The sequence below is a fragment of the Ahaetulla prasina genome, chromosome 1 (assembly GCF_028640845.1).
Source record: "Ahaetulla prasina isolate Xishuangbanna chromosome 1, ASM2864084v1, whole genome shotgun sequence".
In the NCBI taxonomy this organism is placed as follows: domain Eukaryota; kingdom Metazoa; phylum Chordata; class Lepidosauria; order Squamata; family Colubridae; genus Ahaetulla; species Ahaetulla prasina.
In genome coordinates, this window is record NC_080539.1 from 346,453,365 (window position 1) to 346,470,533 (window position 17,169).

At 39.9% G+C, this 17,169-nt stretch overlaps 1 protein-coding gene across 1 annotated transcript in view; it reads right to left on the reverse strand.

The window, feature by feature from the left end:
- MNAT1 (MNAT1 component of CDK activating kinase) overlaps nucleotides 1-9,292 on the reverse strand; it is a 113,840-nt gene extending 104,548 nt beyond the window's left edge. The window contains exon 1 of the mRNA XM_058162932.1: nucleotides 9,142-9,292. Coding sequence (XP_058018915.1) covers nucleotides 9,142-9,230 — 89 coding nt within the window. The 5' untranslated portion in view covers nucleotides 9,231-9,292. The remainder of the gene's footprint in view (nucleotides 1-9,141) is intronic.
- Between the last annotated feature and the right edge of the window lie 7,877 nt (nucleotides 9,293-17,169).

The window sequence follows — 17,169 nt, forward strand, 5'->3', positions numbered from 1 at the left end:
ATATTGTAGAATAATTGTCTTAAGTTACAGGAAAGCAGATTCCAGCTAAATGTTAGGGGGGGAAGTAAGAATTCTTACTAATATTAGAAATAATGTAGGATAAAATTGTAGGAAATTCTAGCAGAACCAATTATTGAAAGAAGTCATGAGCTTAACTTTCATACAAGTGTTCATCTACAGTATCAGGAATATGTTAACATGAATTCCTAGTTAGATAGCATTTAGACTTCATAGACTAAATAAACTGCATTAACTCTTAATATTTTATGACTACCGTGTTTTTAGGAATATAAAACACACTTTTTTCCCTCCTAAAAGAGAGTGGAAATGTTGGTGTGTCTTATACACCGAATACAGCCATTTTTGGCCTCCCGAAGCCCTGCCCCGCTCATCCCATTTTTGCGAAAAATTGGCCCATTTTTCACAAAAACAAGGTGCACAGAGGGTTTGGGAGGCCTGCAGAGTACTCCTGGGGGCCGGGGAGGGCAAAAATCTTTTTTTTCTTACTTACCTCTTCAAAATCTTGGTGTGTCTTATACACCGGTGCATCTTATAGTCCGAAAAATTCAGTAATTCAAATCTAATTTTCAATGCTGAGAGGTCATATTTTAGACAAAAAATCAAAATCAATTTATGAACATCTCTGGGCAGACCCAATTCAATACACTTCTAAATAAATGCTCATGTAATGTATTCTAGATTTTCCTATAATAGCCAGCCTATTGCCTCCTGGATAGAGTAGTAAAAGCTCTAACATGATTAATTAGTATTTAATAGGACACCATTTCTTAAAACATAGGTTTCTGTTCAACTTAAATTTTAACTTTGTTTTTATCTTGTTCACTGCCAGAGTTAATTGTGGTAGATGGGCAACTATAAAAATTTGTTAAACAAGTAAATAAATCACTGTGACCACGGCCACTGGTTAGGTATGTCCTCCATAAAGTTATTGATTCAATTAATTCAACTATTATTATGGAATGATATTGCATGGTGAGTAGTATTATTCCATTTTTAAGACTGCTCACCCATCCAACAAATTTGAATGGTTTTACAAAGATTAAAACAACAGATAAAGAAAATATCACACAATAAAAGCAACCACATCAGGGACAAAAACAGTCATAAAATATACAGTATTAGTGGGCTCATAAAGTATCATAGCCCAATGCCAATTAGAAACAAGTCAGGTCTTGGACAAAAGGACAAGTTTAGTTCCATATATGAGGGGGCTTTTAAAGAGGGCAAGTGCAGCAACAAAGAAAGTATGCCACTTAAGTTTCTAAGGTAACAATTTTTACTAATAGAATTTGATGAATCAGATCAATAGAGTTGGTGAGACCTAATTCTATATATTAATATAAAATAAATTATTTTCGTTGTATCTTTTGAATTATCTGTTAATGTTAGATAGCTTCGTATTCTAATACTAGAGAAAAGCTTATCAATAACCACATATTCTTAGGAATCTCAAAATACATCTAAAATGTTTTTTTTTAACAATGACCATAATACAAAAGGATATGAATACCTTAATGTGAGGGATCCTTGGAGCTCTCTGAGCTTGGTTGTTTTCTTGTAGAGATTCATTATCCAAACCAGATAACATCATCAGAGCACTGTTCATGTTACCCAGTTTGGGTAATGAAACCTGTGCAAGAAAACAGCCAAGCTCAGAGAGCTCCAAGGATCCCTCATTTCAACCTGAGCTATTCTCCTTTATCGATACCTTAATGGGCACTCAAGGAGGTATTGACTTCTGGGCTCCTGTTTTCAGAAAGAGCATTTCTTCTTTAGTCCTAGCCAGGAGACTCACTGGAAGTAGGGCAGCATATACCATGAATTTAATTAAAAATATAAATTGAAACATTTGTTATCAGATGAACTTTGGCAGCCATCTTTCTTTATAATTTGTTATTCCATATTCAATGGTCAGACAATAATACATGAATAATTCTGCTATTCTAGCTTATTCCCATTATGTCCAAACATGCTGAAAAATTCCATTATGTCCAGCATGCAAGTCTACTTTTCTTTTGGGATGGGCTTTTACATAGGTTTCAGGTTTCATAGGTTACATAGGTTACATAGGTTTCAATGATTCTTTTTTACTTTTTAAAAAGCGTAAACCAAATAAACCTCCTTTAAGTAATCATCAATGTTTACCCAACTTCAAGTTTCATAAACAGCTCTCCCTAATAATGACAGATTGCAGCCCTTTTGTGTACACTAGCACTATTCCTTTATTGAACACACTATGAGGGCGAGAAAATTGCAAAGTAGTCGTCAACTTATGACCAATCATTTAGCAACTATACAGTGGCATGGAAAAAAGTGACTAACCCTCACACTTAAAAGGCGTCCCCTTTTAAGTCACATCATCAAAATTCAGGCACTTGGTAAGCAACATGTATTTACAACAGCCACGGCATCACCATATACAATCTTCCCAAGGGGCTTTCTACAAACAAAGTCAATGGGACAATCCAGATTCACTTAACAACCCTGTGATTTGCTTACTAACTGCAGCAAAAATAGTTGTAAAATCAGGCGCACTCATTGTGATGGTTCATTTAATGAAGTTAAAACAGAAGTTCTGGTCCCAATTGTGATCATAAATCAAGGACTAATTGTATACTATTACAGAGATTCCAGAGGAATTAATAAAGTTGCATAAGTAAATATAGTTTAAAAAGCCCCCAAGATGGCTTTTTTTGAAATAAAAATTCCAATTTCGATCTCAACCTAATCAGTTGCTGCTGCAAAATTTCACCCAAGTCCATCAGTCAAAATAAAATCAGACCTTTATTTATTTTATTTATTTATTAATCAAACTTATATACCGCACCATCTCCCGTAGGACTCAGGGCGGTTCACAGGCATATTAAAACAATATAATAAATAAACATTAAGACCCAGTTAAAACTAAATATTATCATGGCCTGGTCACTAAAACAGTAAAAACCAATAAAAACCCCATTAAAATATGCTAAAACATTTTATCTTAGGCTAGTCCTGCGCGCTGAAATAATAGAGTCTTCAGTTCACATCTGAAGGTCCGGAGGTCGGGTAGTTGTCGTAATCCTGGAGGAAGCTCGTTCCACAGGGCTGGTGCCGCCACAGAGAAGGCCCTCCCCCTGAGGGCAGCCAACCTACATTGTTTGGTCGACGGCACCCTGAGGAGGCCCACTCTGTGGGAGCGCACAGGTCGTTGGGAGGCAATCGGCGGCAGAAGGCGGTCTCAAAGGTATCCCGGTCCTAAGCCATGGAGCGCTTTAAAGGTGGTAACCAAGACCTTGAATTGCACCCGAAAGACTACCGGTAGCCAGTGCAGGCCGCGCAGGATAGGTGTTATATGGGAGCAACGCGGTGCTCCCTCTATCACCCGCGCGGCCACATTCTGGACTAAGTGGAGCCTCCGGGTGCTCTTCAAGGGGAGACCTTGATGATCTCTCAGCGAAAGTATCTGCCAGCAGCACCACTATCATAGGGGGCCAAAAATATATATTTTGCATTTAAGACATAACTGTAGTGTGAAATCCTTTTCCTAATCTGAAGCCATAGAGGGCTAAAGGAGATGTAAAAGCCATCCAATTTTCTATTTTTAAAACTGTACATCATAAAAACTGCATCCCTCTCTCTGGATCATATTTGCAGCTGATACAGCTTTGCTGAAAACAATAGTGCTGCATCTGCTTTTGCTGGCAGGGTGTTTGACCTTCAAGGGATATAGCTGAAGTACATTTTTTTCCTTTCTCAAAGTATGGCAGGCATGCTTACACTCAAGAAAAGATTAATATCTGCAGGAAAGCTCCTTTTGAAGACACACACACATACACCATTTGTCAAGCAAATACAAGACATCCCTACAGCGATGCATTTAACACCAATCTCTCTGTGTTTAAAATAGCAGACAAAACACATTTACTTCACCCACTCTTTACCTATTCGTCTTTATAGCACTGGATTTAAAATGCTTTTTGTATTTTTTGTACTTTGCATTTTAAGATTTTTTAGCCACCTTTAATATTCAGTTGGACTGAAAAACAAAGTACAAATTGGCTGAATAAGTAAGCAAGCAATCAAGGAAGAGTAAAACTTACTACCCTTAGAACTCACAGGTTTCTATATAGCAGCCCCTGATGGAGAAATTTACTTTTTTTTATCTAGCCTAGCAATATTTATTGGCAACAATAGTCCAGGAATCAGACAGAGATCTTCCTAATCATTCACTCCTTGATCCTTTTAGATAAAAGCAGGAAGAATCAAACTTGAATCCTTCTATATAACAGTATTTCTACCAATGACCTATGATTCCTCCTTGCAGAGTAATCTCCGAGCTCTAGGAGCAATTAGCTCACCAATGAAGTATTGTCTTTGTAATAAATCCTAAACATAAGCAACTGAAATTATTTAGCCTTGTCAACTACTTTATTCCTCTGTTGTTGTTTTTCCTTTTATTACTCCTACTCCAGGAACCTGTCCTTCTGCATTTTAAAAATATTATGTAGACACTACATAAATAAAAGCAAAAACAATCTAAAATAAGAATTTTACTCAAATTTTTTAACACATACAACAGCCATATGGCAAGCAGGTAACACGAAGTAGCTAAGTTTACAAATTTTAAATACGTAATAAAGAAGGGTCAAGAATAAACAGAATATCGTACTAAAGAGAATAAGGAAAACCAACACAATCCCAAATATCTTTATCACTTCCTAGTTTTGGATCTCAGAACTCTGGGTTCAGCCTGACCCAACTCCAGGGCCGCAACAGCGGCAGCCGCTTCCGCCCCATGATCTATAACCTCCCCTTCTTCAATTCCTGGGTCATCTGATTCCAGGAGGGCTTTGTGTTCCTCCACATAGGCCGTAGCCTCCGCAATTGTACTGATTTTTTTCGTAATGCCCTCCCGGAAAATCATCAATCCCTCTGGCATCAGCCATCTGAAGCCCACTCCCTTCTGGTACAATTTGCTTGACAAAAAATAATATTTCTTTCTTTTTTCACGTACCTGTCTGGGAATCTGCCTCAGAATGGTTATCTCCCTGCCCCTGTAAATCAGTGCCCCACTCCTATGTTTTCTAAGAATTTCATCTCTCGTCTCTCTTCTCACAAATTTGACATGAACCTCTCTGGGAACTGCATGCGTGCGTGCATATTGCGAATTAACTCTATAAACTCTATCCACATCCCAATTCATGAAATCAACACCTCTCCCAAGAAATTCTCCCAACAATTTAGTCACAACATCTCTCAAGTCTTCTTGGTCCACTTCTTCCAAATTTTGAAACCTAAGGAAATAAGACATTTTATCCATCTGTAGTCCAAGCACAGCATTGCCTGTCGTCTCCTCTCTTTTCTGCACTGCCCGCATCTCACCCTCCAAACCTTCCACTTTCTGCTTGTTTTCTGCTGAAACTTATTTTAGATAAGAAAAATGAAAATGAAAATTTACCATACCTGATATGTATTTGTATAAACCTTTTTTTTGACTAATAAAAACTTTTTGAATAAAAAATAAATAAAAGCAAAAACAATCAGTCTAGAATCTTAGTAGAGAGCAGAATTTCTCATTTCAATAATCACTTCGTATATGCATGCATTCAACATCATAAAAACCTTTAACTGGTTTATTAATTTCCCTCTATTCAGGTTATGTGCTTCAAAAATATGGATTCACCACAAGTTAGTAGCAAAGTGATACAGAATAGAAAAATTGTAACAGCTCACGTCACATTTTGAAAATTACATTTTGAAAATTATTGCAACAGTTTTTAATATAATAAAAAGGATTTTTAAAAAGGTTGAAAATAGCTTTATATTAGCTTCTGAGAAAAAACAAAGTTTTTTTCGTTCATAAATCTGACAGTGGATATAAAAGGAACCATCCTAGAGTAACAATCAGAGTGAAGAAACATAGAAGATATTCTGCACTTCTGGAACCCAGAAAGAGGTTTCAGGTCCTGACAGGTAAAACAATTTGGAATCTAAGAGATAAAAAGGAGGGATGCAGAACAGGAGACAAATAGATCCCTAAAGAGAAAGAATATGAAATTACACTCCATCATAATGTGGACAGAGATGATTGTTAGTAACATATTACTATCTAGAAATGAAATAAATGTTTATTGATGAAACTCATCAGGTCATGGACTTTGGTATTTGCTGAGAGCAAAGGCTCAAGAATTTAACAACACAACATTCAAGCCTTATCATTGGATGAGTTCAAATAGAGGCTGGACAGCCATTTATCTGGGATGCTATAATTTGGCATCTTTGACTGTAATAAACATTGACTTGATACAAATTTCAGGAAAAAAATGCAATCCTTCATATAAACCACATCTACACTCCATTCAAAAGAGAAAATACAAAAAATTAAAAAGAAAACAAAAGGGTCAGAACATATCTGAGCCACAGTGGCGCAGTGGTTAGAGTGCAGTACTGCAGGCTACTTCTGCTGATCACCGGTTGCCAGCAGTTTGGCAAATCGACTCTCCCCAGGCTCGAGGTTGACTCAGCCTTTCATCCTTCCGAGGTTGGTAAAATGAGGACCAAGATTGTTGGGGGCAATAGGCTGACTCTGTAAACGGCTTAGAGAGGGCTGTAAAGCACTATGAAGCGGTATATAAGTTAAGTGCTATTGTTATAGCCTCCCCAGCAATCAATACCCAGAAAGCAAGGTTTAATACAAGACAAGCAGTAAAGCAGAGTACAATATCCTAATCAAGGACCTACCAAGGAGAAAAACACACCTCCATCAACAAGGCAGAGCAAGCTACTGTATATAAACAGGCAGCAAATCCCATGCTCACTAGCACTGATGATGTTACCTGATCAAATAATGAAATATCTGTAAATAGCAAGCAACCAACCTCAGAAAGTGTGAAGGACTCCACAACCAATGTCTCCTTTCAAATCCAGTAGGCAAAAAAAGTATACGACACCTATTAGAAATTATCTACCACTGACTATCTTCAGCCACATGTTTCTTTGGCTCCAAACGATGCCTACATAAAAACACTAGCATTCTGGAAAATGGGTATTTTGCTAAAGAAACCATAAACATTCTTCAGAGTAGATGGAAGAGAAGCCCAGTAAAAATATGATTATTTTCAACTGTTTGGTACAACCTGCAGCTATGCTTACATCTTTATACACCAACAAAAAAAATGAATATAGTCAGGTTGGCCTTAAACAAATTGTTTGGAGCTCCCATATAACACCAATCCTGCGCAAGCTGCACTGGCTGCCTGTGGTCTTCCGGGTGCACTTCAAGGTGTTGGTTACCACCTTTAAAGCGCTCCATGGCTTAGGACCGGGTTACTTACGGGACCGCCTACTGCCACCGTTTGCCTCCCACCGACCCATGCGCTCTCACAGAGAGGGACTCCTTAGGGTGCCGACAGCCAAGCAATGTCGGCTGGCGGCCCCCAGGGGAAGGGCCTTCTCTGTGGGGGCTCCTACCCTCTGGAACGAACTTCCCCCTGGACTTCGACAACTTCCTGACCTTCCGACCTTTCGCTGCGAGCTTAAGACGTACCTATTTTTCCGCGCAGGACTGGCATAGAATTTTTAGATGTTTTTATGGGTTTTTAAATTTTTAATTAGTTTTTTAGGATTTTAAATGTATTTTAAATTTGGGCCAAATCTGAATAAGTTTTTTAGCTACTGTTTTATTTGTATTGTGTGTATTTGATTGTTGTTTTTATTTAGCTGTTCACCGCCCTGAGTCCTTCGGGAGAAGGACGGTATACAAATTAAAATATTATTATTGTTGTTGTTGTTGTTATTATTATTAAACATCTCACCATCACAATAATAATAATATTATAATAATAATATCACCATCACAATTTAATATCATGGTGATTTTCAGTATTTTTTATTGTACAGCGATCATCTAAAATCCTCTATCGTTTAAAACAGGGATCTCCAACCTTGGCAACTTTAAGACTTGTGGACTTCAACTCCCAGAGTTCCTCAGCCAGCAAAGCTGGCTGAGGAACTCTGGTAGTTGAAGTCCACAAGTCTTAAAGTTCCCAAGATTGGAGACCTCTGGTTTAAAACTCACCTGTTCTAGGGCTTAGGACCTGGTCTCCTAGCATATAAACAAGGGCACCTTTAATAGCATAGAATATAATTTATTGGCCAAATGTGATTGGACACATAAGGAATTTGTTTTGGTGCATATGCTCTCAGTGTACATAAAAGAAAAGATACCTTCATCAAGGTACAACACTTACAACACTAAATGATAGTCATAGGGCACAAATTTAACACTTAATGATACAACACTTAATGATAGTCATAAGCTGCAAATAAGCAATCAGGAAACAATATCAGTATAAATCGTAAGGATACAAGCAACAAAGTTACACCTGCAAACCCCATTTTTCTCACTGCCGCCTATCTCCATTATCTCTAGATAATGAAGTGTAGGACTGTAACTTCCAGAGCTATGTTAGCTTTTGAAACAGGCTTTCTTTCTGCAACCCAACAAGAAAAACACAGACTTCAGAGGATAATTAGAACTGCAGAAAAAATAATTGCTACCAACCTGCCTTCCATTGAGGACCTGTATACTGCACGAATCAAGAAGAGGACCGTGAAAATATTTGCAGATCACTCGCATCCTGGACATAAACTGTTTCAACTCCTACCCTCAAAACGACGCTATAGAGCACTGCACACCAGAACAACTAGACACAAGAACAGTTTTTCCCCGAAGGCCATCACTTTGCTAAACAAATAATTCCATCAACACTGTCAGACTATTTACTGAATCTACACTACTATTAATCTTCTCATAGTTCCCATCACCAATCTCTTTCCACTTATGACTGTATGACTATAACTTGTTGCTGGCAATCCTTATGATTTATATTGATATATTGACCATCAATTGTGTTGTAAATGTTGTACCTTGATGAACGTATCTTTTCTTTTATGTACACTGAGAGCATATGCACCAAGACAAATTCCTTGTGTGTCCAATCACACTTGGCCAATAAAATTCTATTCTATTCTATTCTTTCCCACCCTCCGTTTCTGCTGAGACTCGGGACGCCAAGCCCCAACAGCGAAGCCTCCTGCCTTTCTCCCACCGCTCCTCTGCAAGCCAGAGACACTTACAGCGTGTGTCCGCAAACGTTGACCATCAGCTTGAGGGAAGGGTTCCTGTATTTAGTGGTCTTGCACCGGGGACAACCTTGGTCATCCATGGCGACAATCTTTCGACTAAATTTGCCGCCGGAGCCGCTGCCACCCTCATTCCAGAAACACGGCGTCCGTCATTTAAAAGCGGCCGTCTGGCTCTCCGGGCGGGGGAAGACTCGTTCCGCTGTGCAACGGGGAAAAACGTCTTATGCTTTAAGTAATTACTAAAAGCATTACGTGTGCTTTGAAAAAAGGAGAGCGGGTGAAAAGCCGGGAGGGCAGAACTGAAGCGAATTTCTTCAGGAGGTATTTAAGCGCAATGCGAAACACTGTTAACCGTGCTTAATCGGAAGTAACTTCTATTCATCCGGTGGATTTATTTCATTAAAAGAAAAGCTTCAAAGCTTACAAAAACTAGAGCTAACATCAGTTCAGACTAGACCAGGGGTCCCCAACCTTGGCCACTTTAAGCCTGGAGGACTTCAACTCCCAGAATTCCCCAGCCAGCTTTGCTGGCTGGGGTATTCTGGGAGTTGAAGTCCTCCAGGCTTAAAGAGGCCAAGGTTAGAGACCCCTGGACTAGACGATTCCTTTCCCGTGGGGCTTGCAGGAACTACTAGAGACAGCAGCCGCAACAGCAATGGGAAATAAAATAACAGTGCAATATGTTCCCCAGTTCGATGTGTATCACCCCAAAGTGAAGCCTCAGTGTCTTCAGTGAGTGAGCATTGGATCGCATCCTTCCAACAACATCCTATGCATAAAATCATTCAGAAGCAAGTCGCATTGCACTGAATAGCATTTATTCCCCCTCAAGTGTCTCTGAATTAAACCTGAAGTCTGTTGGGTTCCTACCACTTTGTTCCATTTTGCCTAATATTGTAGGTCCTTCATAAACATAGCCCGTCGATTTCAATAGTATCGTTGTTGGCTATTGTGGTCTAGGGCGGCTCTCAAGGATCGTATTGGAAACCAGTTTTGCAGACACTCGCAGTCGAAGTAAATGTTCAAGAAAAGTTGCATTAAATTTGTCAGCACGACTCAAAAGCAAACTTTGCTTCGTTTAATACTGTTTGACGAAATCTTACTGGAAGAGAGGGACGTAAATATTCAATAAGTATGCATAAAGGACGAGATCCAAGGTTCCTTCCTGTGAGGTTATTTGCGATTAAATGAACCTGGCCATTTGTCCTAAGCTCAAATTTACATCTTGGGGAAACGTAGCGGTATATAGGGATCAGGCTGCTATCAACTGGAAGACTGAGTGAAATTGGTAATGACATTGGCATTTATTTTCGAGCAAGGGAAGTATCCAGATGCTGGTGATGTGATGGCGGTGGAAAACGAAAGGAATTGACGGTCAATTATTGACCTCATACTCATGTCCCATTATTTGCAGCAAAAGATGCCTCACCTACCCTTTTCGAGGGTCACATAGAATAGAAGAGAGCTGCAAGGGATCTTGGAGGTCTTCTAGTCCAGCCCCTTACTCAACCAGAAGAACCTATACCATTTCAGACAAGTGACTGTCTAGTCTCTTCTTAAAAACCTCTAGTGATGAAGTACCCACGATTCCTGAAGGCAACTGGTTTAAGTGTCCTCACTGTTAGGAGGTCTCTCTTTAATTCCAGACTGCTTCTCTCTTTGATTAGTTTCCAACCATTGTTTCTTGTCTTGCCTTCCGGTGCTTTGGAGAATAATTTGACCCCCTCTTCTTTGTGGCAGCCCTTCAAAATACTGGAATTCTGCTATCACATCACCTGTAGATAGAGCAGCTTGACTGAAAGAAGCTGGGCAGGGATTCCTGGCAGTTTCTGAGTGAAGATTCTCACTGCTCAAGCTTATATTTCTGGAATCCCAGGGTTAGATTACTGCAATGCTCTCTACATGGGGCTCCCCTTGAAGGGCATCCGGAGACTGCAGTTAGTCCAGAATGCGGCTGCGCGGGTGATAGAAGGAGCCCCTCGTGGCTCCCGGGTGACACCTATCCTGCGCAGACTGCACTGGCTACCTGTGGCCTTCCGGGTGCGCTTCAAGGTGTTGGTGATCACCTTTAAAGCGCTCCATGGCATAGGGCCGGGCTATTTACGGGACCGCCTTCTGCTACCGAATACCTCTCACCGACCCGTGCGCTCTCACAGAGAGGGACTCCTCAGGGTGCCGTCAGCTAGGCAGTGTCGTCTGGCGACACCCAGGGGAAGGGCCTTCTCTGCGGGGGCTCCCGCCCTCTGGAACGAGCTCCCCCCAGGACTTCGCCAACTCTCGGACCTTAGAACCTTCCGTCGTGAACTTAAAACACACCTATTCAGGTGCGCAGGACTGGATTAGATTTTTTAGCTTCTAAATTTTAAATTTTAAATTTTATACTGATTTTAATTGGTTTTGTTATTTTTAGTTCAATTGGCCGGTTAAATATTTCATTTTAAAATTATTTTAAATTCATTGTTTATCTATGTATTTTAATATGGCTGTACACCGCCCTGAGTCCTTCGGGAGAAGGGCGGTCTAGAAATTTGATTAATAAATAAATAAATAAATAAATAGTTAATATAGCTGTGAATCTCTCTTTGAGATCAGGCAATGGAAGATTGGTATATAGATGTGCTTGGGGCCATTGAGTCAAAGGGTCATCCACCGCATTAAGTCTAACTCATTCCAAGATTCTGGAATTCTTCTTAAAAGGAAAGGCTCATACAGCCCATCAGTTTCCATTGAAATAAATCTAATTGAAAAGTGTACCCACTTAGATGCCTTATCTATCTAATTTGAGTTTTCTTTTTGAATATATGAGGGTGGCTTCTGACATCACATTAGACTCTGACTGTAGAATAAGAATAAGATTCATATGGAATGGTGCACCATGTAGACTCTACATTGTAGAGCTTTTAGGTTCGGTTTGGGTTTAGCAGATTTTGTGATCTAACCAATTGTCTTGACATCAGGACGATGTACAGAAATAGACATATAACTGATTTGATAAATTAGGGATATGGGGTCAACCTAGTCAAGAATGACGTTTATGACAGTACGCTGAAATTATCCTGTGTGTATGTATACATATACAAACATATACATATACAAGTGTGTGCATATACGGGCATATGTGTTTATGTATGTGTCTATATATGTACACACACGTGTGTGTATATGTGTTTGTGTATACAACACACATATAAATATAAATAGGGGTTTAGAGACAACTTTCCATCGCATCGACATCCAAGTCATTGTCGAGTATTATGGTCTAGGGCTGCCTAACTCTTAAGAGAATCGTACTGGTTGCGATTCCGTCCGCCAGTGCCTGTTCGGGGCAAATTCGAGTGGAGGCGTTCCGGGACCGAGGCGAACATAGATTTCTAGCTTCAGACGCCCATCCCCCTCACCCCCTCTCCGTCTCCCTTACTACAGTTGTTGCGATGCCCGGACTTGCCCCTCTACAAAAACTATCCATGTAAATTGCGTTGCACTGGGTTCCAAAACTCCGGATGGCCGCTGCAAGGGGCAGCAAAGTTATCTGTATTTCCTTGCTGCCATTTAGGGTTTACTCTAACTCAGTATGTACTGGATAGCAGCTCCCTACTACCTGCCCCTCTGGTGAGCAGATTCAGTACCCTGAGGAGTTCCGGCCGCTGAACCGCCAGCAGACCAAAAGCGGCTCTGCTTTCATTTCCTTAAGGCTGAAAGCCGCCCCCACACCCGCGCCGGGGCTGGGGACGTATGCCTAAGAACCAAGTTGGTGGTTCCGCCTGCCTTGCCTGGAGGTTCCCAGATCTAATTTCCCAGATGTAAACTGGGCACTCGGCTGCCTGCAAATGATTGACAGTGACTGAGCCATTTCTACTACCCCTCCATCAATTTCCATTCAGCATCCCCGGAGCCAGACGTGTGGAAAAGGAAACTCGTCTCAGTCAGTCCCGGTTGCTTCTGAGCGACCCTTCTGCTCTAAACTGGAGTAAACATTATGTAAAAGGGTTTACCCAAAGCCAATAACTCGGATTTAACTTTGTTTTCCGGGTCCAATGAGAATCAGCTGTGCTGGCAGAGACATCTCCAGGCAGGTTACAAGATCACTCCGGTCAAGTTACAGAGGTATTATGAATGCGAGGGTTGCCTGTTATGTAGGGCGTAAGTACAAAGGACCCTGGAATAGGCTGATGATCATCACAAAGCCTTCTTCTGAACTGGTTTGTTCAGTGCGATGTTTCCATTGAACCGCAAACCAACCACACTTCATTTTAGACCAGGTGTTGCTGTGATCCTGACCGTGTAATAATAACATGTGAGCTGGGGCTGATTAAACCATCAACGTGTAATGCGAAGGCAACTAAAAATTGAGCCCAGAAAAACCAAACTCGTGTGAAGATGGTCCCTTTCTGATCAGGAGGTGGGCAATAGAACTGTACTTCCTATCTCTATTGCCTCACCACAACAAAGCCCGACTGCAGGGACCGTCTCCAAAGGCAATTGAGAAGTGCAAATGCAGTTTGTTAAACCCCCATAATGGATTCAACCCACCCGGGTCACCCTTGAAAAAAAGAGTTTCCATTTACAGAGAGAGATACATTTCAAAGCTTTTCCATCTTGATTCAGATTTCCTAAAACTTCATGAATGCAGGGGTGTGGAAAAGTATTATTTATTAAATTTAATGCCTGGGCAGTATTTGGATAGTTTATAAATGTAATCCAATCTATAATTCTACCTAAATCGAGAACGTGCCAGGTCTGACCTGAGACTCATAAATCAGTAAAGACTCTGAAGTCCCAGTTCAGATTATTGCCCTTCTGAAGAGCTGCAGAAGTTGTGTGACTTGGCAGCTGTGCTCAAAACACCTGCATTAAACCAGATGTGGCAGATTAAGATCTCCCCCAATACCAAACAGGAAATTGATAACTTGGATCTAAAAAGTTGCTTTGAAATAATTACATACCTTAACATTGCATTCTCCAATGTGTGTGTTGTGATGTTTCCCCAGAGGCAAGTCCCACTAACTCATATAGTGTCGCTTGTGGAATATTGTTGCCTATTCCAACAATGGAAAAGGAAGATTTGTATCTATTGATTCCCGTATCTTAATCTGTGAAGCTGAGGTGGACTGAATATAGGTCTTCCTAAGTGTTCTAAAACAAGCTAATGCTTGATGTCATATAAAGATTGCAGAAATAGTGCCATAGGAAAGAACCCATGAAAAAAATAACTTTTCATTTTCTGTTGTTCCTGTAGAAATCTGTCAAGAACATCATCTGGGTGAATCAAACTTCACCTGCACCTACTCAGAAGTAAATCCAATGGGCTTAATTGGATTTACACCTAAGTAAATAGCCCTACAATTACACTCTTGTAATGTAGACCCAATCTCCATTTTCTGTCTTACGCTTCCTCAGGCTGGTACCTTCCTGATGTATTGAACCATGTAGGCCATCATCCATAATAAAAAATGGCTACAGTACAGCAGTTGAAAAATGTCCATAGACCAGACTACGTAGAAAACAGCAAGCTTGGAAACTTTGTTAGTGGGTAAGGCTGAAAGCTTAAATACATTGATCTGTGTTTGCAAATCATGAAATTGGTGGGACTTCCCAGTGAGCAAACCTATGTAAAAGTGAGCTGTATTTCCACTGAAGGTAGACAAACTTTTGGTAAAGTGCAGGCAGGATAGCATCAGGAGGAGTCAAAGTAAGCTTATTCCAAAGAACTTGGCAAGATTTCAGCCTAAAATTCACTAAATTCAGGAGAATTTATTCTTAAACCAACATCCTTAGCATTACTCATTTCAGAATTAAGAAACATTCTGAGATTCGAGCCCAGAGAGTATAGTAAAATTAACAATCATTCCAGCTCATCCTACTCAACAAGTTGCCCTTCTAAACCCAGCACCCTCCAGTTACATACTCATTCTCAGACAGCAATGCCCAGGTTGCTGTGAAGCCCTCTTTCTGGTATCAAGACAATCTTTGTTTATATCTTTCCCATCCGTCATGTCACTGTCGTCTTGCTCCTTCCTAGAAGAGCAATTAGGATTTTACCACCAGTTGCTGATTCTACTGAATGGTGAAATGTTTGCTTTTGTAAATTAATGATGAAATTTACAGTAAAGTGTAATTGATAATTTCCTGGAAAAACAGAGACTGACAAAGCATTTTGACAATGTTTACCTTCTTGACTTGTCTAGTCAGAAGTGCCATTATATTATTTGAGCTCTATGGCCAATTGGACTGCAATCCTGTGCACATGTACTCTGGGTGTAGGAGTGACTATTCAGTCACTCTGAATAGACTGCAGTGATACCTTTTGACTGCAATCTCATGTACATTCCCTTTGGAAATAAAAGTTAAACTGAACAGGACCTGATCTGAATAAACATGCATATGGCTATGCAGTTCAATACAATATGCTTATTTTTGTTACTATATCCTGTTTTGGAAGTTTGGTACAACACACCAAACTTGACTGAGTTTGCATACTATAAAGCACCAAAAAACCCACCCCAGCCAAATTCATTACTTTGGGGTGATTTGTCTATGCATCCTAGTTAAGTATGTTCTTTGAATAAAATCACAAAGTATTGTGTATTATCTACATTATGCTCAATCTTATTGATTTGTTATTGTCATTTGGTTTTAATTGTGTATTCAGAAGTCTGTGTATAAAATATTTAAAACAGTCCAGCAACCCTACACCTTTTATACCCATGAGCCTTCTAGACGTATTGGATTTCAATTCTCACCCAGAATTATGGGAATGTTTATCCAGAAAACCAGCTGTGGAAAGCTGATCTATCCTACCATTCTTTGGAATCTATTTGTTCTGTGGCAAGTTACTGTTTCAATATATCAGAACATGATTTTGTTCACACTTGATTATTTCTTTATCATTCACTCATATGTAGCTATCACCTATATTTGTTTAATGCCAACTTTGTTCTAGGCCCTGTACATGATGGGCAATATTGGGATTTATAACTGGAGGGCTTTCAATTTCTTTGCCTACAAAACAATTAAAGGCATTGGGGTAGAAGAATGTAAAAAAACTGAACTCCTGTGGCTCTGGCCTTATAAACGATAAACAATATTTCTGAGAAATGAAAGTTATAATTCTATCAAATTATAACTGGAAGTAAGCATAACTGAACTCAGAAGAATTTGCATCTGAGGAAAAGTTAACAGCAGTAGCCAGTTAAGCCTGCTCTAAAGTTTTTTTTAAAAAGTGCAGAAAAAGTAACTTGACAAATCTTTCTCCACCATCAGTTGCCATCTGTAAAATGGGTATATACCAATCACATTTCTTCATACAACGGTTATGGAAAAGAATACTTCTTAAAAACTGCATTGGAATCCTAAACACAAATGCAAAGCGATTAGAGGTAAATCCCAACGAGTTCAGTTCCTTCCTTCCAGTTAGGATTCTTGTATTTTAGTACTGAAGCTAAGCTTACACAGCTGGATGTTATCTGCCAAAAACGCCTTGCTGGGGGGGGGGATCCCTTTTTTTTAAATAACAAAAGCAACAGATCAAGTCTAGGCATTTATACAAGAAAGTCCCACTGAGTTCACTAAAGTTTAATCCAAGATAAGAGTGTGTGCTTAAAGCTGCAGTCCAATCTGAAGTTCCACTGAACTCAGACAAGTATGCAAATGATTGCAATCATGAATAAATCGAGCTGGCTTCTCTCCTAAGTAAACTCGCTCAAACTTTCAAACTTCTGCAAATCCCAGTGGGTTAATTGAAACTCAGTACCAGCATTGCAGCCTTAATCCGCTGATTACCCTAACACGTATATCGTGCCTCTGGTTTCAACCTGAAGTTGCTATCTCTACTCCGTTGCTGCCGAACCTCGGCTCTCCAGTCAGAAGTGCCCAACCCAAGTAGAAGTTTAATTCATTTGGAAATTCCCAAAGTTGGATCGTGGCGCGCGCGTTCGAATGTCTCTCCTACGAAGTGTAAAAACAATATTGCCCACACAACGAGCTTAAGGTATCAGCTGTAATATTTGGTTTGGCAACTGG